Source organism: Olea europaea, chromosome 13 (genome assembly GCF_002742605.1).
Source record: "Olea europaea var. sylvestris chromosome 13, O_europaea_v1, whole genome shotgun sequence".
Classification (NCBI taxonomy): Eukaryota; Viridiplantae; Streptophyta; class Magnoliopsida; order Lamiales; family Oleaceae; genus Olea; species Olea europaea.
In genome coordinates, this window is record NC_036249.1 from 4,536,710 (window position 1) to 4,559,014 (window position 22,305).

Consider the following 22,305-nt stretch of genomic DNA (forward strand, 5'->3'; position numbering starts at 1 on the left):
GAACTGGCAAATCAAGGTAATGAGGGGCTTCGATTTGATGGTTGGGGTTCGTCCTGGCCTTGTATAAAAGGCAAAGGACTCCCATTTTTTTTTTTTTTTTTTTTTTCGGTCTGGAACGCAAATCAAGGTAATGAGGGGCTTCGATTTGATGGTTGGGGTTCGTCCTGGCCTTGTATAAAAGGCAAAGGACTCCCATTTTTTTTTTTTTTTTTTGATATCCAGGTATCCCAACTTACACCAGACTAAATCCTGGACCTCCAAGACCCATGCCTCTAGAACCTTGGAGGGGGTAAATCGCGGGTTATGCCTCAACTGGATCACAGGTTCCCCCCATTGACTGTACACTTCTGCGCACAAGAGACCCTCCTCCATTTTGGGCGGATAGAATGTATACGCAGTGAAAGAAACAAATAAAGATACTAGAGAGAGAGGGATAAAAAAAAAAATCTAATCTGGATTAGTGGTTGATAATGACTAATTGTCATAGAATTTGATGGTAGACATTGACCTACAATCTGTGAAAAGCAATGCAAGCAAATTGCCAAAACTACGTGTTACAAAAAAGAAACTGAGATTATGAAAGAGTAGAAGATAAAAGTGCGTATTTCATTATATTGACAGACAATTCCAATGAAAGTTACAAATTAAACAATATATAGATTTCTAGAGTAAGTACGACTATTTTCTAAATGTTTTAATCGGATTAAATAGCTATCAATAATTTTCCATCATTTTACAATAACTCCAACCCTCTTTGTATTGTTCATGTAATTTAATATTTCACATTAGAATGGTAAAAGAATTGGCTCTCCCTTTTTTCTTTTTTGACAAAAACTAAAATTTTATTAAGCTATATTCGCATAATGCTGTCAATTTGGACTCGGGGTGCGAATTTTTTGAAAGTTTGATACCTCCGATGGCATAAACGAAAAGTTTGGGTCAAGTTTGCTAATAAACGAAAGGTTTGATTAATTGTCACGATAGAATACTTTTCCACAACCAACGAACATCATCACAATAAATGAACAAGTGGTTAATCGTCTCCCTATCCTTCTTACATATAGAGCACCACTCGATTACATAGAAACATTTTCTTCAAATATTATCCACCGTAAACACCTACCCTCTCACAACTGTCCGCAGTAAAAATGTCACCCGTGGAAGCAATTGCATTTCCCACCATCTTTTAGGGGAATGTACTCTCCACAAGTCCTAAAAGGGATCCTAAAAAAGTTTACATTACACACAACGTTCTCTATGATAAAAATTGACTTTTTAATGATCAAATTGATTGTTCTGTCATGAAGGATGATTCTTGTAAAAAAAAAATTATAAGTCACGGGGCTAATAGCTGAGGACTATGAGTCTATGCCGTTTCTTTTGAATCTGTCATTATTTTTTAATAACTCGATACCATTTTGATATTTCTTATCACAAATGACATAAAATCTGATCTTCAAGGGTAATTTTGATATTTGACAACTACTTTTTTTAGGCACTCGTTAAATAAATATAAAAAAATGAATTGAAAAGTTGTGAATACCATAAAAAATCAAATATGTGATTAAAATTTAAGTAAGCTTTAATTTTAATTCACTTTTGTAGTTATACCAAACAGGGTGCCACATCATCCAATTTAAGAGCAATGAAATTCTTCTTAATGGAAAGAAGAATAAACACTCCCAAGTTTTCCATTATATTTATATACATTTCAAAACAGCTAACATTACACACCATTGCCATATATCGATAACATTAAAATATCAGTTCAGTTCTTTTTCTTCTCAGGTATGTTTGGCTGGAGTTTGAGGTGCCATAGCATCTACTTAATGAAGAAAGTACGATTTTAGCTTATGAAAACAAAAATATGGATCAAAAAAGGGAGAAAATTTGAACAACTGACTACAATTACAAAAGGATAAGATCAGAATGTAAACCTAATAACCTATGTTTTTTCAGAAGTGAGGGTGGCCAAAATGGAACTGTGTTAGGTTTAGTTAGATTGAGGCAGCAGAAAGCTAAATCCCGAGTTCTTACGGATCAGTGCTGGAGGTTCAATATCAGAGATGTCAATTGGTTCCATGGACTTGGAAATGTCATCAACTGAAAACGGTATGCTGCAAACGATCATCAAGAGAGATCAAAACTTGGTTGAAAAACGACATAAGAAAATAAAAACGATAGCAAGAATTGCAGAAATATGGAAAATCTACTAATTAACATAGTCAAGAATTCCCCTTCCTATCCTTCCCAGCCCTTTTGGCTAAGCTTGCAAAAACCTGGAATGGAAGAACTCTTGAATCCCAGATAATACTAAACACCTATGGAAGTGGCTGCAAAAATTAATCCATGACTATATTGAAAGCAAAATTTCGTTGCTCGCCTTACGTTCCCGACTAATTCTCAAGTTCTAACGTAATTTAAAGTGAAATTGGAAGCAAGAATTACAGAGAGAATATGGCAAAAAAATTGTCCAATAGGAACTTGACAATGCTAACCTGGAATCATCATCCAACAGAAAAGAATTGCTGACTGCATTATTTGAATCTTCAGTCATTAACACCCTCATTTTGGATATAACCTGTGTATGGTAGCAAAAAATCGTGAATGTCATTAATTTCCCCACAGATATACGTATTGTACAATGACATTACTCTTCTTTAGAAGAAATTGACCCTAACCTAGTTTGAGTAATGGCATCCATAGAAACTTACATCTGAAGACACACTATGCGTGCCGTATTTGTCATCCCAATACATTGTACTAATCCGATACAATTGCTGAATGCTCAGCACCTATAATAAAGAGAAAGGACAACACATATAAGGCAAGATTTGACGTAAATATATCTGTACATGTGTTTTTGAATGAAGATATTGACTTACTGGGCAAAGGTCATGACTTATTTCATCCAGTGTTTTCTTTGGCTTTAGGTGGACAACCTGAATTGAAGCAATTTCTTTGTTAAGCTAATTGTGTCATTAAATTATTTTCGTTTAAAAAGAAGTATAACAACTAAAGTGAGTAAGATAATCGAGCAAAGATAAAATAAGTGGAAAATTGTATACCAAAAATCCAATGGCCTGTCTAATATGCTTCAGCTCGTCCCAAGCTAAACCTGCATACTGGAATGTTTTGAGTTATTTTCATTTAATAGAATTTGTCAAATCCCAAGATTAAATAGTATAAAACTGCGTGTACCACATCAGTTGCATTGTAACACCAATTCTCCAGTTCAGCCAGTCCGGCCTTAACATATTCACCATTACTAAATGAACAGCATTCTCGTCTTAAAAGAAGGCTGCAGCCAACAAACAGTTTACACTCGAATATAAGGAAACAGTTTTTACATGCAGTATAAAAGTAAGCGACGTGAAATAGAAGGCACAGATAAACTCCACCTGTTAAACAGTTGAACATTGATGAAAGAAAATATCTGTGTGAACACCTTACGGACTAAAAATGGAGGTACCTGATAAAAATACAGAAGCAAAAAATGTAAGATTCATCATTATAGAATCTCCACTCCAAACAATGTTAGGTTTCCAAACCAGTAGATGAAAAGAGCCTCCGTTACACGAACCCTTAAACTGAGGTTGCGTGTTCGTGTTCAAGTCTAACACGTGTAGAATATCGACACTTCTCGGACACTCCACCACGATCATTTTCATTTTTTTATTAGAAATGTTATATATTTTTAATTCAAAATTATTATTAAATAACAAATATACTCATATTTAAAAGATTTTAACAAGAAAAATTAATAACAAATATAAAACTAAATTTATACTATATAAATGAAGAATTATAAAGAATTTAATCAACGAATCAGCGAGGTGTCATGTCGGTAATTTTTTGAAAAATCGAGTGTTGATGCATTGTCGGTGCATCATAGAAAAGAGCTGATCCACCTCAAACACACATTAAAGTCAGATAATTTTTTCACTGTTTTTCACTAAATAATTTTGCAAAGCCAGGTTTGAGCTTGGAAATAATCATCTAACGATGTCTACAAGCAAACCATTTCAGCTTTAGCTGGGACACGGTTGGATTATATTTAAAAAAAAAAATGTAAGCAACAGAGAATTTACAGACATGATTGGCTTTTAAAGTGTTCAAGAAATTCCCAAGACTCTTCACAATTCCCTGCCAGTGAGCAATCAAAGCTTGCTGGGCTGCTGTGTTCGCAATAGATCGCGATGATCCCTTAACTAAACTCGCTCTGGAAGTTCTAGGTGCCTATTTAAAGATCCAGACAAAGTAATGCAGATGATCAGAAAACAGAATATATTTGAATCTTTAGAAAAGAATGAAACCTGATGAGTCTACACAACTAATTTGAATACCTGAATACATAATCCAAGCAACGGTGAAATCTCCTTCTTCAAATTATCCCGAATCATTCCATAAATTTTCTCCACGTATGCAGTGAGTTGCTGCTTGAAAAGCAAAGCAGGGTATTTGGCTTCTACTTGGCGTAAGGTCTCCACTCCACCAGGCAAACCATTCACAAAGGAGATATTTACTCCATTAGGGCTTCCTCGGAAGCTCTAAAAATAAAGAATAGTGAGTGTCTGAAATAGATGAATTATTAATCTTTCTTGATAGAGAATACTTTCAAATGAACCATCAACTTTTGCCAGCAATTCAAGAGGAAGAGAAAAAACTTTTACCTGTGACATCCTGCCAAATAGAGCAGCTGACGATGATCGGCGACGTAGAGGAGCCATTTCAGTGGGACCACTTGCTTTCATTGTACGTTGGAGTGGCAGTAATAGGGTTGAAGCATTTGACAACCAATAAGCCAATACGTCATTGTTATCCTGGTTCTTCTGTGAATGGCAAAGTTTTAAAACTTTTAGGATTAAATAAAATGAGAAAAACACAAGAAAGTATAACCATTGGGTTCAATATTTCAAACCTCAATAGCATGACCTATAGTCTGGATTATCCGGTCAAAGATGCTAGTTCTCTCGACTTCAAAAGACCTCCATTGCAAAAGGCACTTGAAAATGATACAGGCTGCTATTGGCCTGTTTCCTGCAAAGCCCAAGTGCTGTCCAATACAACGAATGAGCAACTCCTGATTCTCCTGTTGTTTCTCATTAAGTGATTTCTGTGGCTTGTCATCCACTTCAGAAAATGAATGGCTATGCAAATCCTAATGAAATTGAGGCACATGGAAAACCAAGTTGAGGGTTAAAAAGGCATCCTTTGGCAAAATAAGCAATAACTTAAGGAGAGTTTATTACCACGTGCATCTTAGTATCCCCAAAAACATGACCACTCTCACTCCTCTGCCATTTGAAAACCCAGAAACATTTGTAAGACACCAATGTTCTATATTCCTGCTATGACAAAGAAGGTAGTCTTGGAAATACCTGGATGATTGATCTAGAGCGTCCAGAAAGGAATTTATTTGGTACCATCGACACAGATTGTTGACGAAGAACTTTATTCTCTGACTCTAAACTATTCAGCTTCTCTTCTAGCCTAATTAAGATGGGAATTATCACATCAAATAAACAAATAACCATATCAAAATAATAGCCATCCTGCAAAAATTGACTTGTCCTGTTTTTCTCAAGTGCAATCAAGATACAGTGCTATCTTTCTTCATAAAAAGAAATGCAGCAATTGAAAAACAAGGCAGTCATGCCAACTGTTGTACAATTTCATCAGGATTACTGGATGTCATGAGCAAATTTATACCAATGTGATAATGTTTGCCAACTAAATGGAGTTATATTGACTGGGTTTTAATTACAAGCATTTTACGTGAGGACTAGTTCAACCTAAACTCAAGATTATGTGACAGCTTGAGTACAAGAGAAAGTACAAAATTCCCTCAACCCAATCCTTAACCCCGTCTTCTCCTAAGTACAGCAAGATATACAAAGAAAATTCTTGCAATAGTGAGGAAGATGGTTAAGAGTGTTTGGAATAGAGGGCGCTGTGTGTTAGGAATGATGAGCATGATTTTTAAAGAATAAATGTGTCCCTTCGGCTGGGCGTTCTTTGTGGTTTAAGGGCAGATGACAATGAGGTGGCTCAAGTTGTCCACAGTTTGATAAAGATGTCAGTTTCGGATTTGACGAAAAGAGTAGTGTAAGGATGCAGACATAGCAGTGACAGATACTAGATATCTTTATGTTTATTCCTGTTTTCTCCCATACACTGGGGAATATTTTAATAAAAAGAATAAGGACTAGAATAAAAGCAATAAAAATGGAAATTGAAGAAGAGACAAAAATGGAAGATTCTGAAATGTGGAAGGAGATCATATTTTTGCCTGTTTCCAAATGCCATATGCCTTTAGTAGAGCCATTATCCGCTGATCAGGGACCAATGATCCTGTGTCTGTTCCATCCATTTTGATGGATCCCTTACTGTGAGAAAGAGAAAGGCATGAAGATCATTGGTCCTGAATGGCAAGAAAATGAGCAAGTTCTTGTGATCTCTGTGCATTGAGCATATAAAAAGCCTGATTCTTTGGTTTATTCTTAGCATGCTATCACCAGCTTTTGTATGTCATTTTTGACTACCTGTGGATAGATTCCTGTAGTTGATGAACACTTTTTTCTGTTTCTTCTAACTTTATACTTCTCTCTTCACTACATTCCTGTGCTTCAGAGTATTTCTTTCTCAAATCATTAGAAGCCTCCTTTTCACTTTCCAGAGAAGCCTGAACAGAATAGAATAAACAATTAAGCTGTCAGTGTCTTGTTTTACTAGAGAAAGATGCACACAAGTATTGTATCAAGAAAAACAATATATTCTATGATGTGCATATTTTAAATGTTTATTTCATACCAGATTTTACTGTTTACCAGGTTACACTGTAAACTTTTTTATTCTAGAGAAGTAACTTGTTCTCAATCACTTTTGATTGCTTTCATGTTAGATTCTTCAAATTCTTGTCATTGCGAGATGAATATGCAAGAGAACTTAGACGTGTCAAAAGGAAAGTTTTTTTTTTTTTGATAGGTAAAAAAGGAAAGTTTTCAAAAACATTATGGAAGAAAATTAACTCAATCAGAAATATATAATGCCTCCTACGTGAAGAATTCTAAGTCGTGAATACTAATATACTTTTGTACCAATAGATATATTCACCATCAGATTCAATATATATTTTCAAGAAAAATTAAGTGATGTAAAGAAAGAATACACAACAGAACTAAAATGAATATGCCTCCATAATACGGAACTTGGGGAACCCCCAGATAACGATATACAATTTGTACAGTTAGTAAAGGGTATGGTACAGATCATATGTCGTCTCCAGTGTCTTCCATGTCAACAGAGTTACCCGTAACCATAGCAAACAAGAGTCCAAACACTGCTGAAGAAGATAGACGAAGAAATGCAGATGCATAAAAGGTGAAGCATTCCAATTTCAGTGGAACAGAAAACTGCAAGTTATACTCCCATATATCCCTCCCTGAAAATCTCTCTGGAATGTTAAAAACAGAAATATGTAGTAAAACACAAATTATAAAATTGAGTTGTAGATCTTCAGACCCAAGTTGTAGGAGCTCAAAAAAGGGTTTATCCAGCCTCGAAGACTAACTTTCTCAGAAGATCCAGTTATCTAGAACGGAATGAAAGATATCTTTATAAATTACCAATTATCAGCAAACCAACTAGTCTATTAGACTGTCACGCTGGGTGCTGTGAAGTGAATTAAGTGAGAGGAGTGTAAGGATTAGCCCCATGTAGAAGCAGTATGAAAAAGAGGAATTAAAATAGACACAACGTAAAAGTAATCGAGATTCAATGGCTAAGTGTTTACATTGACTTCACAACGTAGCATTAATATCTAAATTATCATGGTTAGATCACTGGGTTATCAATGTATGAATTTGGTGTCCAAGGATCAAAATGTCTATGGATGAAAAACACAAAGATAATGGATTTGTAGGGGCTATTGAGGTGATTATCCTTTAAGTTCCCCCGTGATCGCCCCTGACCTAGACACTTTAATTTCCAGTGCAGGAATTTTATAGATCATTATAAGGTAAATGGTGGGAAAAATTTGATGAGATACTCCATTGGAGCTTGCAGCTCAAGATCTACATTGATAGTGGCTTTGTAGTGGTCAAAAGACAACTGAGTGGGATGAGGCTGACTGGACTAAAAGTTCATATCCATAGAGTTGCATGTAATCCAACTCGCAAAGCAAGTTGGATTAAGAATTGAGAGGTAATTTACCAAAGTAACTGGTGAAAGCATAACTTAAATGCATAGATGACCTCAAGACTGAATGGCTTGAGCTCATGGGTCATGTCAAGTTGACATCTCTCATAGTTCACTTTCCTTAAAAGCATTGAACAAATTAATCTACGAAATATTTGAATCAAATGAGATATATTAATCTATTTGTACACACTATTGGAGCATTGAATTCAACAATCTGTTTTCCATGTGATAGTGTGGATTAGCTCTGATGTTTCATCATGCAACGTTACCTTTAAACTTTCAACTTCTTTGGTTAGAGAATCAATTTTTTTGGTATCTTCAATATAAACTGGAGTTTCTTTGATAACTGGAGGGGCTTCTTCAATTGCTTTTCTCGCAGCCTCTCGTTCATTGACAAGAACGGCATTTGTTTCTTCAACTTTCTTCTGCATATCTTCCAAAGAGTTCTGCAACTTTGCTATCTCCTGAGCTTTTGTTTCTTCCAAGTCAGTCTGCTTTGATGATTTCAATGATAGGCATGCCAAACAATGTATATTAATCCATGATAGGAAACAAGAAATTAAGTAACTAAGGAAATTGATGTTAAATAGTTCACAACAAAATAATTGGTTGATTGTCCTCGTGACTGCATGATAATTGAGATACGTTTTAATGAATTTCAAGGTTTTTTTTTTTTTTTTTTAAAAGACTTTCAAGCAAACACAAAAATCAGTAATTCTTAGCCCTTGTTTAAGCCCCATTATAAAGAGAAATTTTGTTAAATGTATAATGGAATAGTAGTTTTTTGGAGAATGTGGAGTTAAAAAAGAAGGAATTTTTTTTAATTTAAGTGTAATATTGTTTTATTGAAGAATGTGCGGTTGAAAAGAAGAGAGAGAGAAATATATTAAAATTTTAAATAGTGTCAAACAGTGCTTAATGGCTAATCAAAAGATGATATTTATCTCAAAGAAGTGACATTACCCTTAAACGTTTTTCAAGTTGCAATCGCCATGTGAGTTCCTCAAGCTGCTTTGCAAGCTTATCTTTTGCCTCCTTGAGTGCACCAGTATCCCTTGCAGCCTGCATAGAAATACAGCCAGTGCTATATGTGAACCTGCAGACTGGATTTTATTATTAACAAGTTTCTTCACAAGAACACTCTGAAGTCAGCATCTTTTCAGAATTCAACTAGGCCGATCAACTCATGAGTATCAACATAAATTTGCAGTACCAATTTCCTAACATACAGATCATTTATTTTCATAAGAATAAATATCGTAGATGAAAATGTAATTGAGAACATAAATTCTGATATGTAAGAGGTGCATTCTCCCGATTTCAATAAAATTAAATCAGACCAAGTATGAGTTGGCGATCAGAAGATATATGATAGAACTTATAATGGAGCCTCAAAACCTAAGTAATTTCTGCTGGGCAAAAATCACAACAATTCAAAATTCAAAATCATTATTAAAAACCTGGAAAATAAAGACATTTTTTGTTTTTGGTTTGAAAAACCTCTCGTGACTCTTCTTTTTTTATTCCAACGGTTGGAATCGACCATTTCGATACATAAAAAATAATCAATTTGAAAATGCCGTCAAAAATGAAATACCACGATAAAAATTAGTACTTCAACAATTAAATGGTACTGGAGCTAACTTGTTTAAGTTTCCATAACTCTTTCTTTGCAATTCTTCCCCTCCATCTGCATTGTGCTTTAATTGTTCCCTGCTTAAGCTTCCTAAAGTAGGATGCAGCTTTATGGCAGCGCCACCGCACCTGAGTAAGAATGGATTTAAGTAGGGAGCTTCATTTAATACAAACTAAAAATCTTAGCAATGAAGTATAACGAACAAGTAAACCTGTATAATGGTTGCAGCTTTAGTTTGTCTTCTGAATCCAAATCTTTCACGAGCTTCCATGTTACGTAGACCTGTTTGTACAACAAGCACTGCAACCTGCAGTGCTTTATATGCTTTTTCAGCTTGGTGTTTACGTGTGTTACTCTGGATTTTTACAGCAGCTGTTTCCCTTTTCAATCTCTCATATACTTTGCCGGCTAGTCTACCTAAAAATCATACAAATTTTGAGCAATTCAAGAGAAAAGGAAAGATACAGGGAAAGGGGGTTGTCATGCGTGGGGAGAGAGACATTAAAACTTTAAAGATTGACATTTTAAAAGATGTAGATATGAAGCCAATTACCAAAAAGTAAAAATAATTTATCATCTTTACACTTGATTAATGAAGTGGCTCACCTCTGCAAAATGATTGCACATAAATGGTAGCCTCTCTCAGTGCAACAAACTGTTTGCGAGCAATATGAGTTCGTATGCGTCGTTGTATAGATTTTGCTGCATTACTAAGAACTTCTGTTCTACGTGAATCTAACTCAGCCATCTGACCAGCTCTCAAGAATACCTTCGTTTTGCCTACCTATAAAGTCAGAAGCAACTCACTTAATTCTATGAAAATTTTTTGATCCTTGGTGCATCAACATATCATTTCAGAATTGCACACAATTTTCAATATAGCATTTGATAAACTGCAAAATTATCCAAGAGATAGCTTTCTATAGAGACTAGCAAAATATGAATCGCCATATTTTTTTGAAGCCTAAATTATAGAGACCAGAGCAAATTAAATGAAATAACTTATCTTAAGAATGCAGAACATCCATAAGCATAAAATATGCATTCAAAGAATAGTAGAAAGATGCATTGAAGCATGTTATGTATTGCTTGCATATCTCCTAAATCGGGAAAATCCACAACTGATAGATATGGGACTGCCATAGTGAGAAAAAATAGATAGGCCAATGCATGCATGGGCAGAGCCACAACATGTCCAGTGCGGGCAAATGCCCTCCTAGACTTTTGGGCAGAAGTTAATGAGTGCTTTGGCAGCTTCTTGTCTCCAGCAATTATAGAAGATCCCAATGAGAAGAGCCAATTAGGCCCATTATATTTTTTCTAACCAATTATATTTTTTTCTAACCCAATTAGACCCATTCCCTCAAAATTCAATTGATCCAAACCCAATTACTCATTTGAATCAATCCAACCCTTTGTCTATGAGAGAGAGATTTCGTCTCTATCGCGGCGTCACAGTTTCGATTCGCACAGAGTATGAAAACTCGCAAGGAACTAGTGTAATATATAAATTATGTCATTTTTAGTATTGTCGTACTATTATTTTATATTTTTATCGTTATTAAATCCATGACCAAAACCTCAACATTCAGCGTCGAAATTTTTTGCCCGCACTGAACTAAAATCCTGGCTCCGCCCCTGAATGCATGGTAATCAAGCTACATGAATCTATCATTTTTTTGTACCTTGAGTAGCATCTAAGAACTTTTTTTAAATAATGAACACATCTCAAGCATTGAAATAACTATGGCTAGTACCTGGAAACCTTTGAGCCCCTTCTTTTCCAAAATCTTCTTGCACGCAACCTTTTCATCATAGCTGCTCATGGTAAAGACCTTTAATATTATTATATAAATCTTTAACCAAAATTGTAATATCAATAAAATCAACAACATAACTGTAATTGTAACTAATGGTAAGACAATATTTATTATTGAAGACACAATTTAAATAATATAGATGTGACCTCTTCAACAACTTAAGCTTTAATATCAATTGGTTCAACAACGTATCACAAATGTCTTGGGTGGGGTATTTTGGTTGCCACTTAATATTGTAAATGAACTTTCAAATGCCCCTCAAAAGTAAGTAAATAGATCCGAAACATATAAAATGAGGTTAATCGTGCCGTTGTCCAAGCGATTATTGCGAAAATCGGCATATACAACCATCATTAAGAATCTCATCTGTTAACCAACAAAGTCTCTCCGCTACCCGTTTAATGAAATTGTGCACGCATCAGGCTTTGATGGAAAAATGAACCTGCCCTACGCATGAAGGAACAAGCTGAAGACAATCTAAATGATATACATGCGGCCCTCTCTAATTGCTTAAGGTTTTAAATCAAGTGGTTCAACATATGTAAATTGCCCATGTATGAGATGGGCAAGTGAGGTTTGAATGCCAGTTTAAGCTAGAGAAGGGACTTACTTTCCTACTAACACCTCTGGTGCAAGAAGCCCAAATCTATTTGTAAACTCAAAGAAAGGACGGCGAGTAGGATATCCCGCACAACTTATCCTGATTGCCTCCAAAACACCCTAACAATGATGGGACCAATTGGTTATATGTCAACAAGATAGAACCAACTGTTTAGAAACAATGACATAAAAAGACAAAACTATATGTCTTAATTATTTTAAAAAGAAGAACCATATCATTGTGAAGGTCAGAAGTACATACCCCACAACGTAACTGTTGCAAAATATTAGCATTTTCGAATACGGCAGGTATAAGAAGATTATTAGGCTTCACACATCTTATGTAGTGAGGTTCTGTAGCACTCAAAGTTTCCATCAATTGTTGTAGTTGTAACTGCATAATTAGATTCGTAAATGTTACATATTTCATTATAGTATTTCATGTCAGTTCACTTTATCAAATTACAAAATTGAAAATGCTCTATGTGTTAAAGTTGTATCTAGACATGAATGTATTTACAGTGATACAGCTAGAACCACGATGAAATCTTAAGCTTATTTACCTTAAAGCGTGAACCAATAGAAGAGAACTTAGAAGATTTTGTAGTCTCTTCAGGTAATTGAGGGAAAAGGCCCGCTACAAAAGAACATTTGGAAGCAGTTAACAAATCTTGGTGTTCGGCAACGACATAGTCTTTGTTTTTGTCCAAGAACTGGTCAGATTGGTATTGAACCTGAATTTGATCGAATGTGAGATTGAAAATTTTGGCAGCAGATACATGCCATGAAAAAAAATTAGCTTTATATACCTCTCCGGCATAATGTGCGATAGCAAAATCTGTGCGGGACAATTTCGGCTTCACAAAGCGCTTGTGATTCTTGAATGTTTGATAAAGCTTGTTCGAGAATGTCTCATGTGTTGATTTTGGGAACATACTGAAAACAGGAGATCAATTAGACAAGAATATGACATCATCAACTAGCTTCATGTCAAACCTTTGATCTAAAATTGCGGATAAACTAGTTAAATAAAATAATTTCCAACTATGACAGGAAGGGAAAAATGATAAAAAGGTTGACTAAAGTAAAAGTCTAACTAGCAAAATTGTGCAATGGAGATGAAAGTCTCGTGCACGGTTTTGAATGAGAAAAAGAAGTGAGAAATCCTATTTTCGACTCTAACTTTCCCAGTCAAGTCATTGCTTTGGATATCTTTCAAGAATTATAAGTGAAAAAAATGTCCAAGCACGGTGAGGGGCATTACCATGCTTCATCAAGGAGGGCAATAATTCCACCTGGTTTCTGCAAGAGAAAATAATACCAGTTTTTACCAATTCATAGTGCATTCGAGATATCCACTCAAAAAGGACTAATAGTTATAAATATCCATTTCATCTTTTAATGAGTTCATTTTAAAAAGTCTATGATATAAAACCACATCATGCGCGAGATGTCCATTTAGGTTCATTTAGTTTCTGCAAGAGAAAATAATACCAGTTTTTACCAATTCATAGTGCATTCGAGATATCCACTAAAAAAGGACTAATAATTATAAATATCCATTTCATCTTTTAATGAGTTCATTCTAAAAAGTCTATGATATAAAAACACATCATGCGTGAGATGTCCATTTAGGTTCATCATTACTAACAAGAATGCAAAGTCCAAAGACTTCTTTCAGACTCGTTTGAAAATGCTTCCAGAAAACAGGATCAGTTGCAATGGCTAAGAATCCAAAATCCCCTTTGTTGAAATTTTCAGGCTAAAGAACTGCTGTACTTTTAGATACCTTCCTCTCTGTCTCCAACAGTTAAGCTTACAACATGCCATTATTTTTCATTTCAAATTAACATTATGCCTCTACATTTAGCTGTAGGATGCACATCAGGCATACTTGTTGACTCTGGCCTAGCTCAAGGGTACCTGGAACCAATCTAGGCCCTTGGATGGAAGAAGCAAGAAATAAAAATGCATTGCTTCATGATGCCAAAATTGAACACGGCCAGATAATCAGCTGTCACAATCCCATCTCCTTTTACATTTAAATCTTCACTTTCATATTAATCTCAGTTCAGTTACTTTGTTGACAACTATCGAGTTGTAAGTGAAGTAACGTATAAGATGGCCATCAGAGTTTTTAATTTCAATACTGGATTAGATTGATTATACGAAAACCTTCTTTTTTTTCCTTTTTTTTTTATAAGTAATCAAATATTCTATTAATCACGAATAATACACAGGAAGTGTATTATCAATTTATACAAAAAAGAAACGACATAAAGTTGGGCAACCCGTCTATACGAGTAATAGCCGCAGTATGAAACCAATTATACAAGGTCAAATAAAATGATTCTTTGATGTGCTCTGTAGTCCTTGAATGATCGTCAAAACAGAAGTTGTTTCTCTCCCTCCACACACACCAGACATGCACCCTCGAATGAGGTCTCACACGAGTTTGCTATCCTTATTATGAAATTTTTAAGGTATGCCCTTGGGCTTTAAAATCACTGGTAGACTATTTTCTAAATATAGGGTTTCTCTATCTACTCCCGCCATCCTATTGTTACTGCATGAACTTGGCCATTTTCGATGTTTCAAAAGACCTAATTCACTTCCAAATGAAACTATTTTTCTTATTTTTTCACAATAAACTTAGAAAAGGGAAAATTGAAATAAAAGCAATCATAGTTGATTGTACGTTTAAATTTTGAACTTACTAGGGGCAAGTAAATCAAATAAATTCAGATATCAATGTCACAACACTAACAAACATCTAATTTTCCAAAATCAATTGAAGACGGTGGAAGGAAAGTAATTCTGAAAAACACACTTTTTTTCCACTTAGCTTTAAATATCAGCACTTAGGTTCAGAGAAAAGATTTCTGTTCAATTTTCCCTCTCTTTTCAACAAGTTGAGATAATTTTTTCTTCTTTTCAAATTAACCAACTCATCTAAAAATTTAGCTATTGAAGAAGGGATATAGTTTTTTATTTAAATATTGTCTTCAACACTCTGCCCTAAATTTTAAAGGTCTGCCATGTGACAATATTTTGTAAATGGGTGGCGGCCAGAGTTGAACTAATTATCTCATCTAAAAACTTAAGCTAATGAGAAGTGATACATATATTTATTTGAATGTTTCCTTAAGCATTTCCTTTCAGGGAGTACAAAAATGATGCAGCTATCCCGTAACATTTATTCAAGAATCTGAGTAAACATTAAACAAACCAGCAATTTATAAAGTAATCTAATCTAAGGTTCTCCTAGTCGCAGTGCTTGTTGAAAATAAGCTCAAAAGGGAACAGATTAAAGGACAATAAATGGGAAATTTTGGGCACAGAAACCTGCAGATAGGGAGTGGAAGTTCCTAGAATAAACCATTTTTAAGATGCACTTTGGAACACAACATGGTAAAAAGCATAAGCTACTGTAAAAATTTAGGGGAAAAAAAAAGAAGAAGAAGCAATTTTGGTTAGTGGACGAACGTCTAAAGTTTTGCAGATAATGGCTGAAATGTTTGTGATGGAATCGCCAGTTAACATTTTAACATGGGAATGAAACTAGGCTAATTTAAGTAAAAATTCAAAGAACTATTTTAAACAATGTAGTTAGAAGTAATTTATACTATAGAATATGTAATCTAGATATTTGAAGGTCAGTGTATCTATTGCACTGTTGAAGTTAAAAACTATAGTATCAGTTCAAAATTTCTTATGATGGGAGCTATAAATTCACAGTAAAGAAGTACCTTCTCAATAAGATCTAATACATCTTGGTTATCAACAAACTCAATGTAGCTCCAATCAATTGCTTCCTTTGTGTATTCTTCTTGTTCCATTTTGAAAACATGCTGCAAGTTATTGATAGAGACTTAACAAGTTGATAAAAGATCAAAGGCCTATAAGGTCTATATGATCTAGAAACTACCTGGTTAAAATGCTGTTGCAGTTTCTCATTTGTGAAATTAATACAAAACTGCTCAAAACTGCATGATACATTATGCTGCAATCAGAAGAGAATAAAGGCATAGCCTTTTCCCACCCATTAAAGTACGTGTTTTGTTTCTGTTTTGGACCTTTTGGTTATTTTGAGAATTCTTTTCTTTCTTTTTTTTCCCTGGGGAAGAAGGGGATATGATCTGAAAAATTGCTACCTGTTGTGCTTGAAGCTTTCAAACCCATAAATGTCAAGTACCCCAATAATAGATTTAGATTTACTGTCTTGCCCAATTGAGTTATTGATCTTGTCTACCAACCTGTATTATGATTTCCCACATGAAGAGAAATGTTGTTTAGCAGTTGATTTATCTTTTTCCATGAAAACATTATAATTGATTAGATAATGGCTAAGTGCTGCAAAATCTTCATACCAATTAAATAGTCTAGAATATATAGTCTTCGCTAATCCATCCCTGCTAACTGTGGCACTAAGGGGATCAAGACTTCGCTTAATAACTTCTTCGGGAGTAATCATTACACGTTTACATAATGCATCTTCCAAAGCTGCAGAATCACACCTAAGATAATAATAATAATAAAAGCCTAATCAGAACTTTCCACCATTTAAACGGAACACACAGTACAAAAATTTTGAACAAGGGATAAGAAGCTGTCACACATGAGTAGTTCTGCTGTTGTTTTTAGATGGAACTTGGATTTTTCATCTTTGGGAACTGATGAATCAATTTCCTTTCCCTTTGCAAAATTGACATTGCCGAGATGAAGAATGGCAGCAACAACTCTGAAAATTGCTTCCTGAGAGAGAGGAAGAGGAGGGGAGAGAGAGAGAGAGAACAAATAGAAAAGGGATTACGAGTTCTGTGCTATGAGGATGTTATTGTTAGCCATAGGCATCAGTTTCAAAGGATATACCTGATCCTTTAAACTGATTCCAACAATATCCATTGCTCTTCTGGTGGCAAGGTAGTCGTGGGCATCACTTACACCAACTAGTTCATAGCATTTGGACTGATTAAGATAGTGAAATGATTTGGGGTGATCTAACTTATACTTATCAATTTCCTGGCAGGACAAAGATTGTTGCCTCAGTTGTTATGAAAAGGAAGTGTAATACATTGCAGAGAAAAAGGACAATAATCGAAATCTTATCCGTGAAACGACAACAACAAGGCACCTCCTGTGGTGCTGCACAAAGGAGGTAAAAACAGTGGTAGTTGCGCTCAGGATCAGATAATTGACAAACACGAGATCTTTCTAGAAGGTAAGTCCTGATAGCAGCTCCAGATATCCTCCCTTGCTTGTCAAACTGAATCTCAACAAATTTACCAAAGCGACTGCAGTATTACCAAATTTAGGATAGTATGTGTTAAAAAATATCAACTACAATATTGCAATTTGACATACTAAAACATATATCTGATACTGGTTAATTGGGAGTTAAATTCTTCTCGGAAACATTACTTTCCTTGCTAGAAAGACGAGTGAAAGAATTAACATAACCATGCATTGATGTAATTATTTTGATGCAAAGATAATAAGAACAACAAAACTTAACTACAAAAGATTTAGGGAGCTTCACCTGGAATTGTTATTTCTAACAGTTTTAGCGTTGCCAAATGCTTCAAGAACGGGATTGGACTGCACTCATGAATTGGTGCGAAAAAGATCCATGAGAGTTTATCATGTAGGATACAGGTGTAAAAGTGAAGGTACTTGAATTGACTATATATAAAAAACAAATATTTCATGTATCATACTTCAAGAACTTGTTGTTCAACAGTGCGCCCTTCTGTAGCTGCTCGGCCCCCCAAAAAGGCAAGGTACCTCATAAGCATTTTTGTGGTCTCAGTTTTACCTGCCCCACTTTCACCACTAACCAGGATGGAATTACTCTTTCCTTCATTGATCATTGCCCTATTTTCAGCGAAAAGATTATCTTATTATAGAGAATATTAAAGGCATCATTGCATCATCTATCAGCACAAATGGGGTAAATTAACCTGTATGCAACATCCGCAACAGCAAAGACATGCGGGCTTAGTTCTCCAAAAGCAGCTCCTTTGTACTGTTGCATCATATGCTGATTGTATATATGAGGCAGTCTTTGGAATGGATTTATAGCTATTAAAATATTTCCAGTGTAAGTCTGCCCAGCATTCCAAAATACATGATTGTGATCAGACCATAGTAAAGTAAGTAAGGTTAGTATCCATACAAACTACTAGAATGGCATACATAGATTTCATTGAGTTCATATCTTATTTTCAGATTCTCCAGAACTCCAGGCTCATGCAAATAAGATAGCTTTGTCATGTCATCAACACCTCCAGCAGGTGCTTCCATGTCTTTAGGATAAAGTTTCGATAACTCGGTAACAACCTGAAAAAAAAACAGTAAACTAACATTAGGGATGACACAAGTTTAAAAAATATAAGTACTCTTGTTCAGGAGAACCGTAATCCAAAAATATATTGCATGTGCACGAGTTTTTCCAGATGTAGGAAGTTTGGAAGATGAATAAAAAGCATTCTGACAATTAATCAACTCCAGGAATATTTTAGAAAAAAATGTGAAAAAAATCATTCGGAATAGACAAATTTCACATTGTCATAAAGAGTAAAATTTTAGGTCATGTTGTTCCCTATGGACTATGATGCTCAGACTCGGGTATGGGTATCGGGTACGGGTACGTATCAAAGTGTCCAATCTTTTATTTTCTAAAATGTAAGATACAGAAACATGACTAAAAAGGGTCTAAATTTTGGACACGGGTACGTTGGTATATCTTTCAAACTTCAATTTTTTACTAACTCAAAATATTATTTTTGAATAGACCAAAATTAGTTGTTCACAAAGAAGGAAATAGTATTAAATAAGAGGTTAAGACAAATAATATAGGATTTTGGGGTTTAGTTTTCAAGTATGAAAATTTAATTACTAAGCCCCCGTTTGGCCTCCATTAATTTTCATTCCATTTTTCTCTCTCTTATTTTCAACCACACAATCTTCTATAAAATAATATTACACGTAAACCAAAATATTTTCCTTCTTTTTCAACCACTGATTTTAAAAAAAAACACTATTCCTATTTTCATTTTCACAAAATGGGGGCCACAGACGGGGGCTAAATATTATATAAAATAGAAAATGAGGGACTTGATTGCAATTTGGATTTAGTGGAGCACTAAGTAGTATTATATGGAACCCATTTTCATTTTATACAAACAAAACTGTAAACCGCCGATACAGAGGGGGAAAGAAGGGAAAAAGAAGAAAAGAAAAGGGAAAGAAGGAGGAAAAATATAGCGCCGTCGCCTTTCTCCACCCTTTTTGAGGTCACACTAGGTTTATAGAGAGTAGAAACGGAAAGAAAAGAAAAAGAAAGAAGAAGCAAAAAAAGGCGAATTGTTCGGTTGAAATTTGGAGGGTCCAACACATATCCCATACCCATGTCGTGTAATGTCCAACACGCCATTTCGAAGAGTCCGAGCATCAGAGCCCATGGATTTACAGCAGAGGAGCCAATTGTATCTTCTTTCAAATTGACGTACCATTATGTAAGAGAACAAGTAGCAACAATTTAAATAATTACAATTGTAAAAAATATACCTTATTTCCATTGCTTGTCTCGATCTCAACTTCTTGGCCTTGAATTTTGGTTACCTCTCCATCAATCCAAGCTAATGCGGGATCCTCAACCCAGACGTGAGAGCCAACAATTATGTTAATGGCTGTGCCCTTTCAGAATTGAAGAAAAGTTCAGGTAATAAAATAATTCTTCTTGCATGAGAAATGTGGAAAGTTTAATAGAAATGCTAAATTAAGTGCGCAGTTTCACAAGGGAATACTTCCAAGTAGAGAATTTGCATGTTTTCATTGAAACTTGTCAATCAGACCACGAGTTTGGTCACTCTCTCCACCTATAATCAACTGCCTTTTGCAGGGTGTTTAACAAACTCGATCTTAGGTTAAGAAGGATGTGGGCGCTCTCCTTATTTTATGTAGTTTTTAGTTAGCAGTCAGCTAAAATGATTTACAATGAATTACTGTAACCTTTTGTCATCTTCAATGTGCTTCATCCATATGGCTCTTCAGGAGCAATTAAGAGTTGCACATAACAAGAAATGTTTCAGCACACTAAAGTATACTTTAACAATACACTGCAGCTAATTAGTGCCTTCGAAGGAAAAGGAAGTCCCTTGGCTAGAATTTCTATATATTATAATATTAAAAGTTGAAGTCTGCACAATCCTATTTGGTGAAATACATACTATAGTGGTAAAATAAATGAATTTTTTTCTAGATAAAATTTCAATTGCTCTCATATTCACAGAATCAAAAATCGTATTGCCTACTAAATCGTTTAACGAACAAATGGTGGAACAGGTTTCTTTTTGCTAGAAACATATATCATGAGATTATAAGTAATTATATAATCGTTCTGGTGATCTATTACATTAAAAATCTTCAATATCTAAAACTCTAGCCAAGGTTGGCTATATCCCGTAGAAAACATATTGTTCCACTCCTGTTTCTCTTAAATAGTGAATTAACTAAGCCTACTTGATTCTTGATAATGTCAGTGTTATTATCTTCAATTGGCATCTAGTGTCTCTATCTACTATTTTTTCGTTCATTTTTGCGTTGTGCTGCTGTGATAGTACTTTTCTAACTCCATCTGGAAACCAAGCTAAAAAAATATAACATTTCCACAAATGTAGGACTTCTACGAATTGGGCATTAAGGTTTGTAACTCTGCATGTGCAAAGGTTAATATGCTCTATAGTATAAGCTCAGTTCACAACTACTAATTTTGGCATAAATGATTTGGCCAATATTCGTTCCGTTTCTAATTGGAAATCTAATTGCTCCAGTTTAATGACATAGCTGTCATACAATACCTTATAACAAGACAATCTTCACAGATAACACTATCTTCTATAGTTCATAGAGTTTTAAAAACAAGTAAATATACAAATATTGGGGATAATTGTTCAGTTACTATTTTCACACATTCATAGTAATCTATACAATTAAAAAGAAATAAATTCCCGGGTAATTGCCAAATTCTCAGGAAATCTGTTCCCCAAAATTTTAGTCCTAAAGTATTAAGCTTATTTTCTTTAGGATCTAGTTTCTAATACCCATATTTTACAATTATCGCCTCAGTGATCACCCATTAGCCGTAAACATATTAACGTGTATACCGACGTACAATTTCAGAAATTCACAATTTTTAACATTCAATTCACATGTCCTTACCATACATTCAAAAGTTTCAGAAAATTAACGTGTATAATGCATACCATTTTTAAGCTCCAATTCACTCCTCAGTTTCTCAAAGGCAATCTTGACCGTGGATGAGGCTACCCATCTTCCCTCCAAAACACATATGTTGTGGGCAACACATTCAAAGGCACAGATATGCAAATTTGTAAGGATCTAGACGTATATATGAAGGAGAAAATTTCGAAAGTGTGATATAATTCAAGATTTCTGAAAAAAAAATAAAATGGCAAGGATATGATGAGTGCATGAAATAGCAGATTGATTACTCTTATTTGTTTTCCCGGTCCTTGGTTCGGTTAATCTCATTGTATGGAATCAATATTGTTTTGGGAGTGTCCCTGTAACTTCGGATCAAAATCTCACTCTCTCTTCGAATTGTCGGACACTCGTGGCTAAGAATTCACACTCTTCTCTCGAATGCTCAGTTTCTCTTTCATGGGGCGGGATCGTTTCTTTCCGCTGTGGTGGATTTTTATTTACCACCCCTTTTTTTGACTTAACGGCGTTTAGCCCTCTCAAATTTTAAAACTTGACATTTACACCCCATAAAATACAAAAATGCTAATGGCAAAGGTAGTGATATTGATATTGGCCATTTTTTTCACCACTTTTTAATGCAATCTTCAATTTTTACATAGCCTATGTTTAGTTTAGCTAAAAAAATAGATTTTAAATAAAATTTGATGAAGTATATAGCAAAAAAGTTGATTAAAATTGTGAATTCTGTGAAATATGTAATTGAAAATGAGAGTCAACCATGGGTTTATTTTCACACTTGTGTTCCCATCTTGTATTTGT

The 22,305-nt window shown here is 34.7% G+C and overlaps 1 protein-coding gene across 3 annotated transcripts; it reads right to left on the reverse strand.

Moving 5' to 3' along the window:
* Positions 1 to 1,715: 1,715 nt before the first annotated feature.
* On the reverse strand, positions 1,716 to 21,924 carry LOC111407347 (myosin-11-like). 3 transcript variants are annotated; one of them, XM_023036768.1, is made up of 38 exons: positions 21,525 to 21,924; positions 19,828 to 19,956; positions 18,454 to 18,597; positions 18,219 to 18,364; positions 17,976 to 18,132; positions 17,798 to 17,856; positions 17,393 to 17,552; positions 17,131 to 17,280; positions 16,877 to 17,013; positions 16,629 to 16,775; positions 16,413 to 16,514; positions 16,187 to 16,244; positions 16,008 to 16,109; positions 13,523 to 13,560; positions 13,068 to 13,194; positions 12,822 to 12,992; positions 12,521 to 12,652; positions 12,269 to 12,378; positions 11,596 to 11,656; positions 10,445 to 10,622; positions 10,050 to 10,255; positions 9,847 to 9,966; positions 9,166 to 9,264; positions 8,472 to 8,693; positions 6,546 to 6,685; positions 5,382 to 5,493; positions 5,253 to 5,297; positions 4,922 to 5,161; positions 4,674 to 4,832; positions 4,347 to 4,550; positions 4,096 to 4,239; positions 3,402 to 3,472; positions 3,202 to 3,301; positions 3,069 to 3,125; positions 2,886 to 2,942; positions 2,715 to 2,795; positions 2,499 to 2,581; positions 1,716 to 2,117 (listed from the first exon to the last, which is right to left on the reverse strand). In XM_023036768.1, exons 1-38 carry the CDS (start codon positions 21,525 to 21,527, stop codon positions 1,994 to 1,996), a joined length of 4,575 nt encoding a protein of 1,524 aa, XP_022892536.1. In that variant the 5' UTR covers positions 21,528 to 21,924; the 3' UTR covers positions 1,716 to 1,993. The 3 variants fall into 3 exon arrangements, 2 of the variants coding, with proteins under 2 accessions (XP_022892536.1, XP_022892538.1); XM_023036770.1 differs by having other exon boundaries at positions 1,852 to 2,117; positions 5,256 to 5,297; XR_002705092.1 differs by lacking the exons at positions 1,716 to 2,117; positions 2,499 to 2,581 and having other exon boundaries at positions 2,785 to 2,795; positions 3,069 to 3,118.
* Positions 21,925 to 22,305: the final 381 nt, after the last annotated feature.

What these genes read in the sequence shown, in the direction of transcription:
- LOC111407347 (XM_023036768.1), bottom strand. An exon ending in AGTTATGGAAACTTAAACAA is followed by an intron (nt 9,265 to 9,846) that starts GTTAGCTCCAGT and finishes ATTTCTATGCAG; the next exon opens with GCTGCAAGGGATACTGGTGC. An exon ending in AACTTGAAAAACGTTTAAGG is followed by an intron (nt 8,694 to 9,165) that starts GTAATGTCACTT and finishes TCATCAAAGCAG; the next exon opens with ACTGACTTGGAAGAAACAAA.